Source organism: Natrix helvetica (assembly GCF_964273705.1).
Source record: "Natrix helvetica genome assembly, chromosome: W".
Classification (NCBI taxonomy): Eukaryota; Metazoa; Chordata; class Lepidosauria; order Squamata; family Natricidae; genus Natrix; species Natrix helvetica.
The window spans coordinates 55,017,834-55,035,491 of NC_138555.1; the positions used below are offsets into that span (position 1 = coordinate 55,017,834).

At 40.1% G+C, this 17,658-nt stretch overlaps 1 protein-coding gene across 4 annotated transcripts in view; it reads right to left on the reverse strand.

Moving 5' to 3' along the window:
• LOC309400853 (dnaJ homolog subfamily B member 6-like) overlaps positions 1 to 17,658 on the reverse strand; it is a 123,222-nt gene that overhangs the window by 43,219 nt on the left and 62,345 nt on the right. For all 4 annotated transcript variants that reach the window (XM_081969565.1, XM_081969564.1, XM_081969563.1 and 1 more), the window contains 2 exons: positions 14,038 to 14,094; positions 13,221 to 13,331 (listed from right to left, as the gene is read on the reverse strand). In XM_081969565.1, coding sequence (XP_081825691.1) covers positions 13,221 to 13,331; positions 14,038 to 14,094 — 168 coding nt within the window. The remainder of the gene's footprint in view (positions 1 to 13,220; positions 13,332 to 14,037; positions 14,095 to 17,658) is intronic.

A 17,658-nucleotide genomic window follows, 5' to 3' on the forward strand; every position in this document is an offset into this window, starting at 1 on the left:
AAATTGTATTATATTTTTTTAAGATTCTCTCCGATGTTGTATATTTTCTTTCTTGTCTTGTAATTGTAATGTATTATTCTCTTCTCCTTTTCTTTTTTTAACTTATAGGCTAACCATCTCCCCGGCTTGTTTGCATGTTCAAAAAAGTTTTGTTTGGCTATTTTAATTTTCTGAGCCATTTCTTCTTGTGTCATCAAATTAAGTCTATGTTTTATCAAATCTCTTTTTTCTTTTCTTTTCTTTTTTTGGGGTTCTTTCTGCAGATCTGATTCCAGTTTTTTAAGTTCTTCCTCTAGTAAGTCTTGTTGTTGTTTCTTTTTGTTTGTTCTTGCCACATATGCTATTGTCAGTCCTCGGATATACGCTTTTGTTGTAACCCACAAGTTTTGCAGTGACGTTTCTTCTTTTCTGTTTACTTTAAAGAAGAGCTTCATTTCGAGAGTGACTTCCGGTTCCTGCTGGCGACGGACGTGTTGTCCGCCGCTCGTCTCCCTGGTTGGCTCCGTAAGGAGCACAGGGGGCCTTGGGGGGGTCCCCTGCTGAAGGGCGGCTTGCTGAAGCCCCCCGGAATCGGCGGCAGCTGGTGGGGGTGCTTTTCAGCTTCGCTTAGGAGCCGGGGAGCGGAGGGGGGGCGTGGGACAGCTTCGGGCTGTCCGCCCTTTCGCTGAATGGCTCCGGAGGAAGGAGTTTATCCAGAGAAGTGCGGCTGGATGCTGGTGGTGGGGGATTCATCCTGATCTCTTCGATCGTCACTAGAGGATAAGCAGCAGATTCCTGTAAATTCGTGTTCAACTTACTTGAAGGGAGATTAGAGGGGGGTGTTTCTTCTTTTTACCCCCCTCGGATTAAGCGGCATTTGAACTATCTCTCTCTATATTGGAATGGAGAGAGAACAAAGGCTGACTTGTCAGTTGAGCTAACTAAGTGAGAAAGATCGTTATCACAATTGCTAGAGATGATTGAACTGTTTTTCTTTTAAAAACTTCATAGAGATCTCTGTTTCTTCTCCCTGTGAAAAGAGGAACCAAGATGGCTACCGCCCTTCTTTGTTTTTGTAATTACAAATGAAGTCTGCCCTTTGAAACTACCTTCGAGAAAACCCCTTTGGAATTGTTTTATTACTCTCTCGGAGGGAGACCAGGACCTCCCCTGCTACGTGGCCTTCCTGGACTTTGACTATCTGATTTTTTTTCTTTCTGGTTTGCCTCGGTGCCTTGGAACTGTGAAGGAGAGTTAACTCTTCGCTTTCAGATTTGCTTGCCTCTCGGGATCGGCACAGCTGCGCAATCCTCAGACGCCATCTTCTTTGAAAAAGATTTATACACATCTCTGAATTTAGACAAATGGGGCCTAAGAAACCACCAACGGGCAAGTCATTTTCGGCTCCCGCATCTGCCACCTCCAGTCCAAGCATGCAGCAAACGAAAATTACTTCATTGTTACAGCAAGAAGGGACTGGAGAGGCCCCAAAAGAACTATCTGTTTCCCAAATGTTTCAAGAAATTATGAGGGGTCAAAATGAGTTGAAAAAAGAAGTGACAGAGCTTAAAGAGGAACTCAGAGATGTTAAACATCATATTGCAGAAAACAAACAGAGAATTGTGGTGTTGGAGGAGGGAGCGGCTGGGCTGGGGGAAGAGGTCAAAGCAATCCGGAAGGGAAATGTAGACCTGGAAAACATTTTGGCAAAAATAGAATTTGAAAGGATGTCCTTTTTTCTCAGATTCCAGAACCTACCAGAGACAGAAAATGAAGATCTCAAGGATATTATGAGTACAATTTTAGCAGAATATATCAAGAGAGACAAAAAACAGTTGTGGTGGGACATGGATCTGGTCTATAGGATTAATTCAGCATATGCTAGAAGTCATAATGTTCCAAGGGAGGTGCATGTTAAATTCCTCAGGAGGACCACAAGGGATGAGGTGCTTGGGGCCCAAAGGGAGAGACCACTGAAATATAAAGATGAAGAAATTACCATTCTTAAACAGATTCCGAAAAAGATAAGAGAGAGAAGGAGGAAGTATTCCTCCCTATCAAAGAAATTATACAATAAATGAATTTGGTTTAGATGGTTATTGCCAGAGGGAATGTTGATCTTCTGGGAGGGAAATAGGATTAGAATTAATACAGTGCAGGAGGCTGAAGCCTTCATTAAAAGCATTTCTCCCTCCTAGAGGACGAACACAGCAAAGGTAGTGAAAAGGGTAGCAAGGTACAAGATATGAAGGAGGGGGGGCTGTGGCTCCTTCTGGGGACAGGGAGGAAGGAGCAATATCGAAAAGGCTCAGGTCACAAAAATAAAAATATTTGAAACATTAGTAATTGTTGATATTCTAGAAAGTGACAAAGGGAAAATGATTGAACACATGGTTGACACAATATAGAATAGGATTCTGTTTTTTGCTTATCTTATATATCTTGTTTTTAATATTGTAAAATTGTGAGATCTGGATGGATTTCTACCACTAGCGTGGGAGCTGCCAAAATTTTCTATGTATCCCCTTACCTTTTCTCATAAATGTTTAAAAACCAATAAAATTCTTTTTTTAAAAAAAGAAGAGCTTCATTTCCTTTTCCATCATTTTTATATATTCTTTGTGTTTCAGTATATTTTGATTCATTGTCCACCTCTGCCTCTTCTTCTGTCCTCTCCATGTCACTTTTATTGGGTTGTGATCTGCCCAAGTATTGGTCATTATATCTACCTCTTCAGTGTCTCTTCTCAGTCCCGGTGTCATCCATAGCATGTCAATCCTTGACCATGATTTATGTGGGTTTGAGTAAAATGTGTATTGTTTAATCTCTGCATGTATTTCCCTCCATGTATCTTGTAGTATCTTTTATCTTGTCCATGTATCTGCACCATCTCGGAGAATGTGTTTGGTAATGTTTTTCCCCCCCTCTTATTTCTTTTATTGTTTTTATAGTCTTTTTTGATATCCACTATTGCATTGAAGTCACCTATTAGGCATATATTTTCATATTCTGTTTCTGTCATTTTTTATGGACTTCTATGTAAAATTCTTTTTAGTTATTGTGCATATTGCCGTGAGGAACATTTGTTTTTGATCTGTTTCTATCTTGTTGAGTTTGTTTTCTCTGTACCGAGCATGTTTTCTATTGAGCGTTGATTTGAGAGTGATGATGTTGCAGATGCAGGATTTGATGATGCTTTCTGACTTATTTTGGTAATGGTTGTTGTGCTCATCATCTTCACTGCACGAAAAATATTTTTCCAGAATAGCATATAATAATTCAGGTGTTTAAGATTTTACCTTTAGGTTTCCCCCTCCCACTTCTATTATATTTCTCCCACTTTCCAGTTCAGGTTATATTTATAATGTTTATCAGTTAGTCACTATGATAATAATAATAGCTTAAATATCCATGTAACTATGTAAATTAATATAGTAAATTAATTAAGCTAATTAAGTTAATATAGTTGTAATATCTTTATAGTTTCTTATCAATTTATACATAAATATGCAAATATATACTGGCTATATAGACAAATATACAAATTAGGAGATATAGATAGATATGTAAATTAATTAAATAGCTTAATCACCTACATGTTAAATAGTTTTCAATTATTTCTGTTCCCTATAATCAATAAAGTATCGTCTTTCAATCTTTAAATATATCAGCAATTCAGTTTAACATATTTATATATCTATTTCTGCATTCAATATTCAGTGTTCAATGTCCCTTTTTTTAATTTGACAAACAAGTCAACTTTGAAAATTCATTAAATGTCTATCAGTTGTCTTCTATACCTTTATATTGTTATACTTTTCCAAATATGTTCAAATAAGTTTTCTTCTTTTTTCTCTTTCTTGTTTCAGACCACCAAATCTCCTAAGGTTTTTCCTTGTAGATTGTAATTATTAAGGATATTGCATCAGTCACCTTATGCAGTCACTTTACACAGTTTATACTTCCTCAAGTATTTAGATGGCTCTCTTGTTCACTTTAAGGCTTGAAGTTTCAAAAGTTTTTTTTTTTAGGTTTATAAAGTTTATAACATTATATAGTTTACAGAGGTTTTTTTTAAATCTCCAATCCAATGTAATCACGATCCCACTCTGTTACCAACGTAAGTAACATTTAGCGTTTAATAGCTTTTTAAAAATAAATATAAATCCAGAGTTCTTTCCTTTCTCTTCTGTCTTCTCCTCCCAAACTGTCAGTGGTTAGTGGATATTGTTGAATGCTCAGATCTCTTCATTGCCACTGTCTTTGGGTGGAAATCCTGCCCGACTTTTTGGAGTCTCAATTTCACAGCTAATACTTTTAAAAAGTAAATCTTTTACCGCTTTTTAGATGTACCTACTTTCACTGATGTCGTGTTGCATTCCTATATTCTCTTTCTAATCGGCGGCTGTCATGGTTCTGAGTCGGCCAAAATGACCGGTTTCTTTTCTGTTGGTTTCAAGGGGGTCCTCGTGTCTGTTCAGGAGATCGCCTTTCTCCTCAGAGTTTCCCCTCTCTTGTCGATCCCTCCAGGATTAACATTGCCCTTTTAGGGTCTCCAGCAGAAAAAATTGCCAATAGGAACGGAGCTGTTGTTCCTTTGCACCGCTCCACCATGACGTCACCACTGGAAGTTCTCAAGAGGTGTATTCTTAAGATAGTCAAGAATGCCAGTAAGGACTGTGGTGTTGATGCTATTATACATCTTGGCACAAATGATCTGTCCCAAAAAGATGTGGTTTCTGTGCAGAATGATTTCCAGAGCTTGGGGTATGAACTTAGTAGTATAAGCTGTAGGCTTATCTTTTCAGAGGTTTTGCCAGTATATAAGGAACAAAAAGGGAAAGGCCAGTTTAATGTGTGGCTAAAAGAGTGGTGCAAAAGGGAAGGCTTTGGTTTCATTAGTCATGATGTCTGCAGCTGGTCCAATGAAAAACTGTACAAAAGAGATGGTTTGCATCCATCACAGAAAGGGACTGAATTACTTGGCATAAAATTCACAGATTTTCTGGATAAACATTTAAACTGAACAGCGGGGACAGAGAATTAATTGATACAGAACATTTCTGTCCCCAGCAATCTAAAATTCATAGGGTTATCAGTGCATGTACCATAGATGTTTGTGTGGGTAAGATTATCACCCCTGCTGTCAAGCAAAAATCAAGCATTTAATAGTAAGTGCCATACCATGTGCACTAATCAAACAGGTGGCAAGAAAGTAGGGGCAGTCAGACACAGCACAGGTTATGGAAACTTGGTGGGATGAAACCCACAAATGGAACATACAACTAGAAGGATTTACATTATTTAAAAGAAATAGACCAAATAAAAGAGGAGGTAGAGTTGCACTATATATAAGAAAAAACTACATCTCTACAGAAATAGAGCACAACAATGATGAAAATTATCTTGAATGCACTTAGGTCAATATTAAAGGGGGGGAAATGACATTGCCATAGGTCTACATCAGTGGTTCCCAAACGTTTTCAGTCCACCGCCCTCTTGATGCTACAAACTGATCCTCAGTGCCCCCCCACCCAGTGGTGGAATTCAATTTTTTTACTACCAGTTCTGTGGGCGTGGCTTGGTGGGCATGGCTTGGTGGTCATGTGACTGGGCGGTTTGCACAACGAAAGGAAGATAGTAACAGTAAAATTCAAAACTGTAACAATTAATTGCACATTTATTCAAAATCCAAGTTAAAAACCTTTTTAGTTAATGTTAATTCAACAAAATTGTTGAACATGACCCAGTGATAACAGGTTTTCAAAGTCTGATAGTCATTTATCAAGAACCTTAGTAACTAGTAACTTAGTAAACTCAGTAAAATTTAGTAACTACTTCACTGTTCAGTAAATTCTTAATGTGACGGATGGGCTTGATGAAGTGATACCAGTTTCCTAATGTCTGGTTTTAAGTCACTTAGCAGGAGTCTTAAATCACCACGTTCAGTAATCTGGAGTCGATTTCTTTGTTTGGAGAGAAGTTGGATGACCACACTGAAGCCACATTCCACCAAATATGATGTTGGAAATGCAACAAGGAGCTTCTTAACCACTGTCCATAGTGCAGGATAGCGATCAGAAATTTCTTTCTGTAACCAAAACTCTTGGTACAATTTCTTAAACTTTGGCTTCAGCTCAATGTCATTTTGCAGCTCTATGAGTTGTTCCTCCACTACCCCATCTTCCTCAGTATCTGAAAATGAATTTATCACCCAACCTGGAATTTCCATCAAAAGAAGTTCCTGATATTGCTCAGACATATCTTTATGTGTTGTGGCCCAGCAGCGGCCAGCTGAGCTGTTGATGGACTCTGACAGCTCAGACCATTATGGGACTGCTCTGGAGGATGAGGAAGACTCTGGAGGGTGTTTGGAGTCAGAGCAAGAACTAGAGAGGCCTATTGGCCACCAGGTGGCATCTGAGTCAGGGAGCAGTGAAGAGGAACAGAGGGAGGTTGTCCCTGATGTGCGTGTACGTAGAGCTGAGAGGAGAAAGGAACAGCTGTGGAGAAGACGTCATAGAAGGAAGTAGGGACAGTTGGCTAAGATTGTGGCCCCTCCCAAAGAGTTTATAGGTGGAGCGACAGGAGGGGAATCTTTGCAGGAAACAACAGTCCATTTTACTAGCTGTTGAGAAAGCATTCCGTAAGTTTAATCTTGGTTTCTTGAAGATAGCTTTCTAGGCTCCTAGCCAAGGGGTGGCTTTATCTATGTAATTAGTCGTGGCAGACAGCCAAGCCTGTGTCTGCATATTTATTGGAATCATGGGACAGAACATTATGCAGCATGTCCAAATGGTCACAAAAAACTTGAAGATCATCATCTTGTATCCCACCTTTCTCTTCTAGCTCAGACAAGCTCGGAAATTGGTATAGCTCGTGACGGCCTATATTGCACTTGAATAGAGCTAACTTTGAAATAAACATAGAGATGACAGATTTGGCCTTAATAAGATTGACATCATTTCCTTGCAACTGCAAATTCACTTCATTGAACTTTGCAAATAGTTCTGATAAATAAGCAATGTCATGCCTGATCTCTTTGAGTTCACCACTGAGCAAAGCATTCTTGTCTTCAAAAAACTCCACAACAGTGTCAAAAAGATTGTAAAAGCGTCTCACACAGTTGCCTTTTTATAGCCAACGAGCTTCTGTATGAAGCAGCAAACGATCAAAATCTTCATCATTCTCAACACAGAGCTCTCTGAATAGTCGATCATTGAGAGCGTGTACATTAATTTTGTTAACTAATGACAGTGTGTAATGACTTGTGCAAGTGATCACTGAAGTTTTTTGCAACAAGATGTTGGTGATGAATGACACAGTGAATGGTAAAGACATTTGGCACTGCTTTTTTCAAGTAAGCAATGCACCCACGGTAGCGACCAGTCACTGATGGTGCTCCATCAGTTGCACAAGCTAGTATGTTGGTAAGTGGAATTTCCTTGTCTTTGAAAAACTGCTCAACAACATGAACTATTGACTCCCCTTTAGTATCTGTTTTTAGTTGCCTCGCAAATAACAACTCTTGAGTCAAACTTTCGTCTTTAATAAAGCGCACATAAGCAAGAAGCAAAGATTCATTGCCTGGCAAAGTTGATTCATCCGGCTGTAATGCAAAGTCTGTTGTCCATAGTATGCTGCACAATACATCTTCCACATTCTCAGGCATTTCATCTATGCGTCTTTGCATTGAATTGTTGCTGAGAGGAATTGTCTTAATTATATCATGTGGTGACTTATGCAAAACAGTACTCAGAACCTCACTAATGGCTGGTAGGATGAGTTCTTCACCAATAATATGTGGCTTTCCAGACTTAGCAATCAGCAATGAAATGTTGTATGATGCACGCAAACCATCAGTGTTTTGTTGGGAAGCATTGTAAAACATGTGTGACAGTGTTGGGCGCTTTTGCAAGTTGTCACGAAGTGATTGAAAAAAAGTTAGGTTCTTGTTTGCTTTGTCAGGATGTGCCTTCTTCCAATGTTCATTCAGTCTGGAAGGCTTCATTGCCTCATTAGAAATTACTTTTTCACATAGTAGGCACCGTGGCAGCTACTGGTTTGATGGTGCTGGTATAAATCCATACTTCAGATATTCCACACTATATTGTCTACATTTCTTCTTTGATTTTTCTGCTTCTGCCATTTCTGCTCTGAAAATCAGAATACTTACAATATGTGTGTGTTCACATCTGGCTTAAGGCTTTACTAAGTGAATAAATAAACCCTACCAACTCCCTGTCTGCCTTCTCTGTGCAAATAAACCAGGATGTTGCTCTTTACTCTGCAGCAAAGCAAGGATTCTGACGCATGATGAGATGACCAATTAAATAAAGATTCGTTTTACAAAGTCATTGTGGGCACATTGTTTGCATTGGTGTAATTAAGAAAGCACCAACATTTGCTTGAATTATTTGATGAGATTATTGCATGGTACCTAGGGATTCCCAATATGGAAAGTGAGAATGGGAATATTTTAACAGATCTATATGTTCTTGGGTTATAATTTTCACTAAAGAACCATGGGGATGGAAAGGGAAATATAGACAATGGAGTCCAATCCCCTTCCTCAACAGATTGGAAGCAAAGAATAACTCTAGCAAAATGTAGCCTTTTACCTCTTTGGGGAATCAGTTTCTTTTTTAGTTATTATTATTATTATTATTAATTTTTCCCAATACAACTCATGCAAAGGGTCATCCACACGTACATTACATTTTCCACACTTTTAACTTACATATTTGTGATTCCTTATAACTTCTTTAAGCTAAACATTTTTAGTACAAATCAACGCATTGACATATATATCACTAATGCAGTTTCCTATCTCTTCCATTGACATAATTAACACCTTTTCATAAGTAAAGTTCAGTTGTCTCTCACCTCTCTTCCTCTCTCTCTTCCCCTTCTCTCTCCCTCTTTCTCCTTTTCTCTCTTTCTCTTCCTCCCTCCTTCCCCCCTTTCTCTCCCTATCTCCTTCCCACTCTTTCTTACTCTCCTCTCTCTCCATCTTTCTCCCTCTCACTTTCTTTCTCCCTCCTCCCTTCTCACTTCTTTCCTCTTTCCCTCTCACTTCCTTCCTCCTTTTCTTCCTCTCTCTGACTTCCTCCCTTCCTCTCTCCTTCTCTTTCTGTCCCTCCCTCTCTGCCTCACTCCCTCCCTCCCTCCTCCTCTCGTGAAAAAAGAAATAGCTTGGCAAAAAAGAAAAAGTTTTTTCCCTCCTCCTGGCTGCTCTGTTGCCCCCCTCTCCCGCCCTGGATTTTAAACTGAATGCTAGGCTCAGCTCTGCAAGGGAGAGCCCAGACAGAGGGAAATAGCTTGGGAAAAGAATAGATACCTTGGCTGGGGCGTGGGGGAGGTAGCTAGAATAGAAGCAAAGGAAGACTCACCGGGCAGAGATCTGCTGGGCTGTGTGGTTGAGATAAGCGAGGGAACCAGGGAGCAGCAGCAGCACCACCACCTGTGCCTCTAGGCAGCCGAGGTACGAAAAGGAGTGAGTGGGAGGGGCGGGAGGTGAGGGCGGAGCCAGTCAGTGGTGCATTTTACCGTTTCTCCAAACTGCCCATAATTTGTCCTACCATTCAGGAGAACCGGTCAGAACCGGCTGAATTTCACCCCTGCCGGAAGTGCTCAGCTGACTGGCGGCCAACAGAGCCCCAGGCAGAATTGCGCCCTGCGAGGGGGCCACCTCCAGCACTCCTCTGCCACCTCCCTTGCCTCTTAGCACACCCCTGCCGCCCCCCCCCCTTGCCTCTAAGTCATCCCACCGCCCCCCAGGAGGTGGTACCACCCACTTTGGGAACCACTGGTCTACACTATAGACCACCCAACCAAAAAGAGGAAGTACATGAACTTTTTGCTAGTCAGATAACTAAGGTGTGTAGGAAGCACATCAGAATAGTAATGGGGGATTTTAACTACCCTGACATCAACTGGGAGACAAACTCTGCACCAAATGAAAGATCCAACAGGTTCCTAACAAACCTAGCAGATAACTTTGTCTCACAAAAAGTAGAGAAGGGAACAAGGGGATCAGCCACATTGGACTTAATTCTCACTAACAGAGAGGAAATTATAGAAGGTGTTGAAGCTACAGGAACCTTGGGGGCAAGTGATCATGCAAAATTGGAATTCAACATTATGCAAACGCAAGTAATAGAACAATGTCAAACTAGAGTCTTGGACTTTTAAGAGAGCTAATTTCAATAAACTTAGAGAGAGCATGGGAAGGATTCCATGGATGAGAATCCTCAAGGGGAAAACAACTCAAGAAGCTTGGGAAATTTTAAAAAGTGAGATTATAAAAGCCCAGTCTGGCACAATACCAATGAAGAAGAAAAATAACAGCTCTCAAAAGAAAACAACATGGCTGCATAAAGAACTCTCTGATAAATGAAAGACAAAAAGGATAAGTATAATAAGTGGAAAGAGGGGGACATAACTAAGGCAGAATATCAGCAAACAGTCCGAGCCTGTAAAGATGAATTGAGGAAAGCTAAGGCTCACAATGAAGAAAGGCTTGCGACAAAAGTAAAAAAAATACCCAAAAAAGCTTCTTCCAACATGTCAAAAACAAGAAAAAACTCAAGGAAACAATTGGTCCATTGCTAGGAGAAAGTGGCAAGAAGGTGACAAGCAACAGGGAGAAAGCAGAACTATTTAACTCATGTTTTGCATCTGTCTTTACACAAAGGGACAAAACAGTCCAACCTATCAAAAACAGCACCACAAAAAACAGATTGGGAGCACAAGTCAAAATAGGGAAGGAAATGGTAAGTGAGCACCTGTCTACCGTAGACAATTTCAATTCACCAGGACCAGATGGATTACACCCCAAGGTTCTGAAGGAACTAGCAGATGAGATCTCAGAACCACTGAACTATATCTTTCAAAGATCCTGGAGCACTAGGGAACTACCAGAGGATTGGAAAAGAGCTGATGTAGTTCCCATCTTCAAAAAAAGGAAAAAAAATAGATCTAGGAAACTACAGACCTATCAGCCTGACCTCAATACCAGGGAAGATTCTGGAAACAATAATCAAGCAACAAATCAGCAAACACCTAGAAGCAAAGTAATAACCAAAAGCCAACATGGCTTTGTCAAAAACATCATGCCAGACTAATTTTATTGCATTGTTTGACAAAGTGGCAAAATTAATGGACCAGAGGAATGCTGTTGATATAGTTTACTTGGACTTCAGTAAGGCTTTTGATAAGGTAGACCAAAACCTACTACTAGATAAAGTAGAAAAATGTGGGTTAGACCGCATTACCACCAGATGGATTCGTAACTGGCTGACCAACCGCACTCAATGTGTAGTCCTCAATGGAACTGCATCAACATGGAGGGAGGTATGCAGTGGAGTACCCCAAGGCTCTGTTTTGGGCCCAGTACTCTTCAACATCTTCATCAATGATTTGGATGACGGAATAAATGGGGAACCCATCAAATTTGCAGATGACACCAAGCTGGCAGGAATAGCCAACACTCCAGAAGGTAGGCTTAAGATACAGAAGGATCTTGACAGACTTGAACATTGGGCACTATCTAACAAAATGAAATTCAATGGTGAAAAAAGTAAGGTTCTACATTTAGGCAAGAAAAACGAAATGCACAGGTACAGTATAGGTGGTACCTTGCTCAATAGTAGTAACTGTGAGAGGGATCTTGGGAGTCCTAGTGGACAACCATTTAAATGTGAGCCAACAGTGTGCAGCAGCTGCCAAAAAAGCCAACACAGTTCTAGGCTGCATCAACAGAGGGATAGAATCAAGATCATGTGAAGTGTTAATACCACTTTATAATGCCTTGGTAAGGCCACACTTGGGAATACTGCATTCAGTTTTGGTTGCCACGATGTAAAAAAGATGTGGAGACTCTGGAAAGAGTGCAGAGAAGAGCAACGAAGATGATTAGGGGACCAACACAAATCTAGTGAATTCTATTAGCCAGGAAAGAAAAAAATTCAGAAAGACTAAGTATCCTCCAACCTCCAAGCAGCATTTCGGCATCTCCAGAATATGAAATCCACAGACCATGATTAGCTGATATTCTGGCTACATCTGTGTCCAACAAAATGATGGCAACTCAATCAGAAAAGACTGATTTCATCTGTGAATTGCAAGGCTTTGGAAATTCAAACTAGCCTGCTTGGTTTAGGAAAAATACTTTTTGCATCTTGATTAAAAGGAACTGTACAATTCAGGTTGTTTTATATTGTGGTCGTTCTTTATGGTAAAACATCAAAAGAAATGTAAAACATGTTCTTACCAGAAAGGATGTCAACCAGACAGCAAATAAACAAATAACTATGTTAATCGATGCACGTAAGCATATCAACATATAAAGAAGAATATTGAATATGATTTGCTATTCATATCAAATAAAGTCAAAAAGTTAAACAAATTTGTCCACGCTGGAAAGCATTAGAATTTGTATCCAAAATCTTAAAATATATCTATACAACTGTACAAAATGAGAGCTATTAAGCAATGGAACAGCCTGCATCCAAAATGTATGGGTGCAGTTTTCAAGCAAAAATGTACAAGCATTTATTCAGGATGGAATGAGGATTCCTGGGCTGGACTTTGGGACTAGAAGACTTGCAAGTTTCCTTCCAACACTATGATTCTATGAACTAATCATTTCCAAGGACACCATCACAAGAAATTTGGAAATATTTTAAAGGATTATACAGATATAGACTTCAGCCTATTGCACAAATCTTCAGCACTCTAAAGTATCAGATTAAAGAAACCAAATCAGAGTTTGAATATATTAAGAGTAGTTTTCACCAACATACACGGAAAACTAGAGGATTAGAAAAAAGCAGTTATGAGTATTCCTACAAGAAAATGTAGAGATAGAGTTCATATAAAGGTTACGTAGAGGCCGTGAGCAGCAAACTACCACCCCTCAGTAACTGTTTACCTCAAATGTCTATGAGCTCACCTAATTAGCACCACCAGGCAGTACCAGGAACCATCTAGATATGTGAGACTACCCTGGCTGGGATGTTCTTAGAAATTGACAAGGAGAATACGCCAATAACAATGCTGTTGCTGTATATCCTATTTGCTGCTTGTTAAAACTGTATAAAAAGCAATAAACTCTGCGGAGGCAGACAGACATTTTGGATACCTTGCTATGACTGCTTTCTGAATTCATCAAGAAAAAAGTAAAATTTTCAATATTTTACATATTCAGACTCCCCAAAATTTAAAAGTTAAATGCTCACCAAAGAAATCAAAAGAGAATGGGTCTCTTCCACCAAAGAACTCCCTGAAGACATCCTCTGGATTACGGAATGTAAAACCATATTCAAATGGACTGTCAAAATGACATCTACCTACAAAGAGAATATTCAATATTCCATTTTTCAGAATATCAAAACATTAATTATATAATTTAGCAAGCGCACCATCATTTTAATTAGTATTGTATTTCTTTTTGTCTTTTTATCAAGTTCAGGATAGCATGCGATCCTCTTGTTTTCTTTTCTCAAAATCCTTGCTAGATTAGAGATAATAGAAAGATGATATGACTTCAGGAGGAAGTAAGGATTTGAATTAGATTTAGTTATAGTTGAAGTAGACTACTGAAATCAATGAGACCTGAGGCACATTTATAAGAATCCTCATTGATTTTTCTAAAACAGGATCTAGATTTAGACCTCCAATGTCCTACCTCAAATCAGTACACACCTATTAAAATGCATTAATAGCTCTACTCCACAATCATTTACTTTTTTAAATTATTTTTTATTGAATAATTTTTACAGAGTAAAACAATACAAATACTAAAAAGAAAAGTAGAGATAAGTGATAAGTAAATAAGAAATAAAGAAAAAAGAAAAAGAAATGAAAAGATGTAAAGAAGCAGCTTCCAATCATCTTCACAGCAGTTATAAATCTATTCTTATTTTATCTTCTCTAAAGTTATATCATGGCTCTCTTCTTTCCATATTCTACCCTTTCTAATAATCGAATCCATAAATAGTTCCAAAAATATTTACAATGAAAAAATAGGGACAGCAGTAGTAAATCTTTACATACCTCTGCCTCCATTTAATCCTTCTTTTCCATATTTGTCATAGAGATCCCGCTTTTTAGCTGCAAAGAACAGGAAGCAGTTAAAATGCAAATATACAAATCCAAGCAAATTATCTTGATAATCTCACATTTGATAATTGATCTGTTTTAGTGGATTTCCTTCCAAGCATAGCAACCCTATTCAGCAAAGTTCCCTGACTTTTAAAAGACCAAATTAAGGATAGAGAGGAAAAACCTCTAGGACAAATCATCCTATTCTTTGAGTACTTCTTTTAAGTCAACCCGATATATAGAATAGAATAGAATAGAATAGAATAGAATAGAATAGAATAGAATAGAATAGTTGGACGGGACCTTTGGAGGTCTTCTAGTCCAACCCCCTGCTCAGGCAGGAAAACCTATACCATTTCAGACAAATGGTTCTCCAATCTCTTAAAAACTTCCAGTGTTGGAGAATTCACAACTTCTGGAGGAAAGTTGTTCCACTGATTAATTGTTCTAAATGTCAGGAAACTTCTCCTTAGTTCTAGGTTGCATCTCTCTTGATTAGTTTCCACCCATTGCTTCTTGTTCTACCCTCAGGTGCCTTGGAGAATAGTTTGACTCCCTCTTCTTTGTGGCAACCCCTGAGATATTGGAACACTGCTATCATGTCTCCCCTAGTCCTTCTTTTCATTAAACTAGACATACCCAGTTCCTGCAACCGTTCTTCATATGTTTTAGTCTCCAGTCCCCTAATCATCTTTGTTGCTCTTCTCTGCACTCTTTCTAGAGTCTCCACATCTTTTTTACATCGTGGCGACCAGAACTGAATGCAGTATTCCAAGTGTGGCCTTACCAAGGCATTATAAAGTGGTATTAACACTTCACGTGATCTTGATTCTATCCCTCTGTTGATGCAGCCTAGAACTGTGTTGGCTTTTTTGGCAGCTGCTGCACACTGCTGGCTCACATTTAAACGGTTGTCCACTAGGACTCCAAGATCCCTCTCACAGTTACTACTATTGAGCAAGGTACCACCTATACCAGTGGTTCCCAAACCTTTTCAGTCCACCGCTCCCTTGGTGCTACAAACTGATCCTCAGTGCCCCCCACCCAGTGGTGGAATTCAATTTTTTTACTACCGGTTCTATGGGCGTGGCATGGTGGGTGTGGCTGGGGGGTCATGTGACTGGGCGATTTGCACAACGGAAGGAAGATAGTAACAGTAAAATTCAAAACTGTAACAATTGCACATTTATTCAAAATCCAATTTAAAAACCTTTTTAGTTAATGTTGATAGGATCCAAATTGGAATGGAGAAAAATGGTTTTGTGGGTGCGTGTGTGTGTATCTGTTTGAGTGAGCGAGGGGTCCGGTAAGGGAACTGCACCTATTTAGAAAAGGTAAATTATTGCAAACATGATCGATCAGTCGAAGATAAGTATGGGGACAGGATGGGTGGTAGAGAGAAAGTGATAAAAGAGTGGGAGAAAGGAAGAGAGGAAGAAAAAAGAGGGTAGAGAGACAGAAAGAGACAGAGAAGGAGAGAGAAAGTGACAGAAGAGTGAGAAAGAAGGAGAGAGACAAAGAGAAAGAGGGTGAGAGAGACAGAAAGAGACAAAGAGGAGAGAGAAGGGAGGAGAAAGTGACAGAAGAATGGAAAAGAAGGAGAGAGAAAGAGAAGAGAGACAAAGAGAAAGAGGATGAGAGAGAAAGAGAAGAGAGGCAGAGGAAAGAGTAAGAGAGAACATCTCATTTCAACCCTGAGGTGCAAATTTTCTCTTTGATTGGTAATTTTATTTGTCCATTTACTATCCAATACTCTCATTTCTCCTTAAGTTCATCAAGAATTCCCTTCTTTTTATTGAATTTTTCACAATACCTTGAGAACAACTTTTTCAGCATAGCTTTACAGCTATTTAAAATATATAGTAATTTAGGTCAGGTTTTCAGAACATTAGTCTATTTATAAGTCACTAAGTGCAAAGAAACAGAATTCAGAAAGTTGGCTTCCCTTTTTGTAATTGCCTATTGTCTGCTTAATTTTCTACCTACATTTTTGATAACTGATATTCACTGTTGACCCAAGAAGCCCATCGTAGAAAGAAATCCTCCCTATGAACTTTGTTGGGTTTCCATGGAATGAAGTTTGATCTTTTTCTCAACCATACAGTAGCATATTCTTTCTAAGGAGGATATAATCAAGATAGTCCATAATTGCCTATCAATCTAACAGTATGGCGATTGACAATCTCTTTATATTTCAACTCTAACTCTTTCAGTCTTAAAGGTTTGGTGGGGAGAAATCCAAAAATTCTTTTAAAGAGGATAAAAAATGCTTGCACAATTGCATCCATGGAGACATATATATACACACAACACACAGAGAAACAAACTTAACAAAGTGCTAAGTCTGCCCACCAACTAACTCACTCACTCTCTCTCTCTCTCTCTCTCTCTCTCTCTCTCTCTCTCTCTTAATGAGAGCGAGCGAGAGCGTGTGTATCCCTCCTTCCTTCAGCACAACACTCTCGCTTGCATCCCGGCTAGACGAGAGGGACTGCAGAGGGTCTCCCCGAGTCTAGGGCAGTGAGTCATTCGATGAGAAACTTGCCTCTTGAAAGGAATGACCTGGCTTGGCTCCCGCTTTCGATCTGCCTCCCAACAACCGAACGGAGAAGCGAAGAGGCAGAAGAGACAAAGCGGGAGCCAAGCCGGGTCATTCCTTCCAAGAGGCAACTTTCCCATCGAATGACTCGCTGCCCTAGACTCGGGGAGACCCTCTGCAGTTCCTCTCGTCTGGCCGGGATGCCAGCGAGAGTGTTGGGCTAAAGGAAGGAGTGATACACACGCTCGCGCTCTCCCTCTCCCTCTCTCTCTCTCTCGCAAATGGCAAATCCGAGCAGCCGCTGCTGGGAGCCCGTCCCATGTCTTCTCCCAACCCCCACACCCCTTCTCTCAGCTACTTTCTCCCTTGTGGACCTAGAACTGATTGCTGACTCCAGGCTGGCTCTCCTCTCCTATTATCATGGAAGGCGTCTCACAAAAACCACTGTGCAGCAGGTGTTTTGTTGCCACGTGTGCGGTCGCGCACCTGCTCAGCTTAGAGGGAACATTGCTAGTGACCCAAAATATCCAACAAAATTGCACAGATAAACTGACAGATAGGAAGTTTAATTAGCTTAAAAGCAAAAATATTCTCAATTACTTTGAAAATACCAATGAGTTATCAAATATCAGGTGATGTCACTTAACCGGCTGGAGACTGAAAGATAGCTGAGATTGCAGCCAGGAGAGGTAGAACAAGGAAGATTTTCTTTGAAAGAGAGAAATGCAGGAGGAAACAGACCCTGCTTCCTGCATTTGGATTCTGTGGCGCGCGCACTCTTAGGTGGGAATTTAGGATCACTGCCGCGCCGCCCTGGATTTGCCAATGCGAGCCTCAGGTGGGTAGCCTCTAGAGAAACGGCGGCAATGAGCCTCCTGCCATCACTTTCTACCTCGTTGTGGAGAGGTAGAAAGCGAAGGCAGGAGGCTCACTGCCGGCTCACTGCCGCCGTTTCTCTCGAGCATTGGTTGCTCTCTGCGGAGAAACCCATGCTCGGCTTAGTTGGCTTGTTCTTGGTTCACGACCAGCCTCCC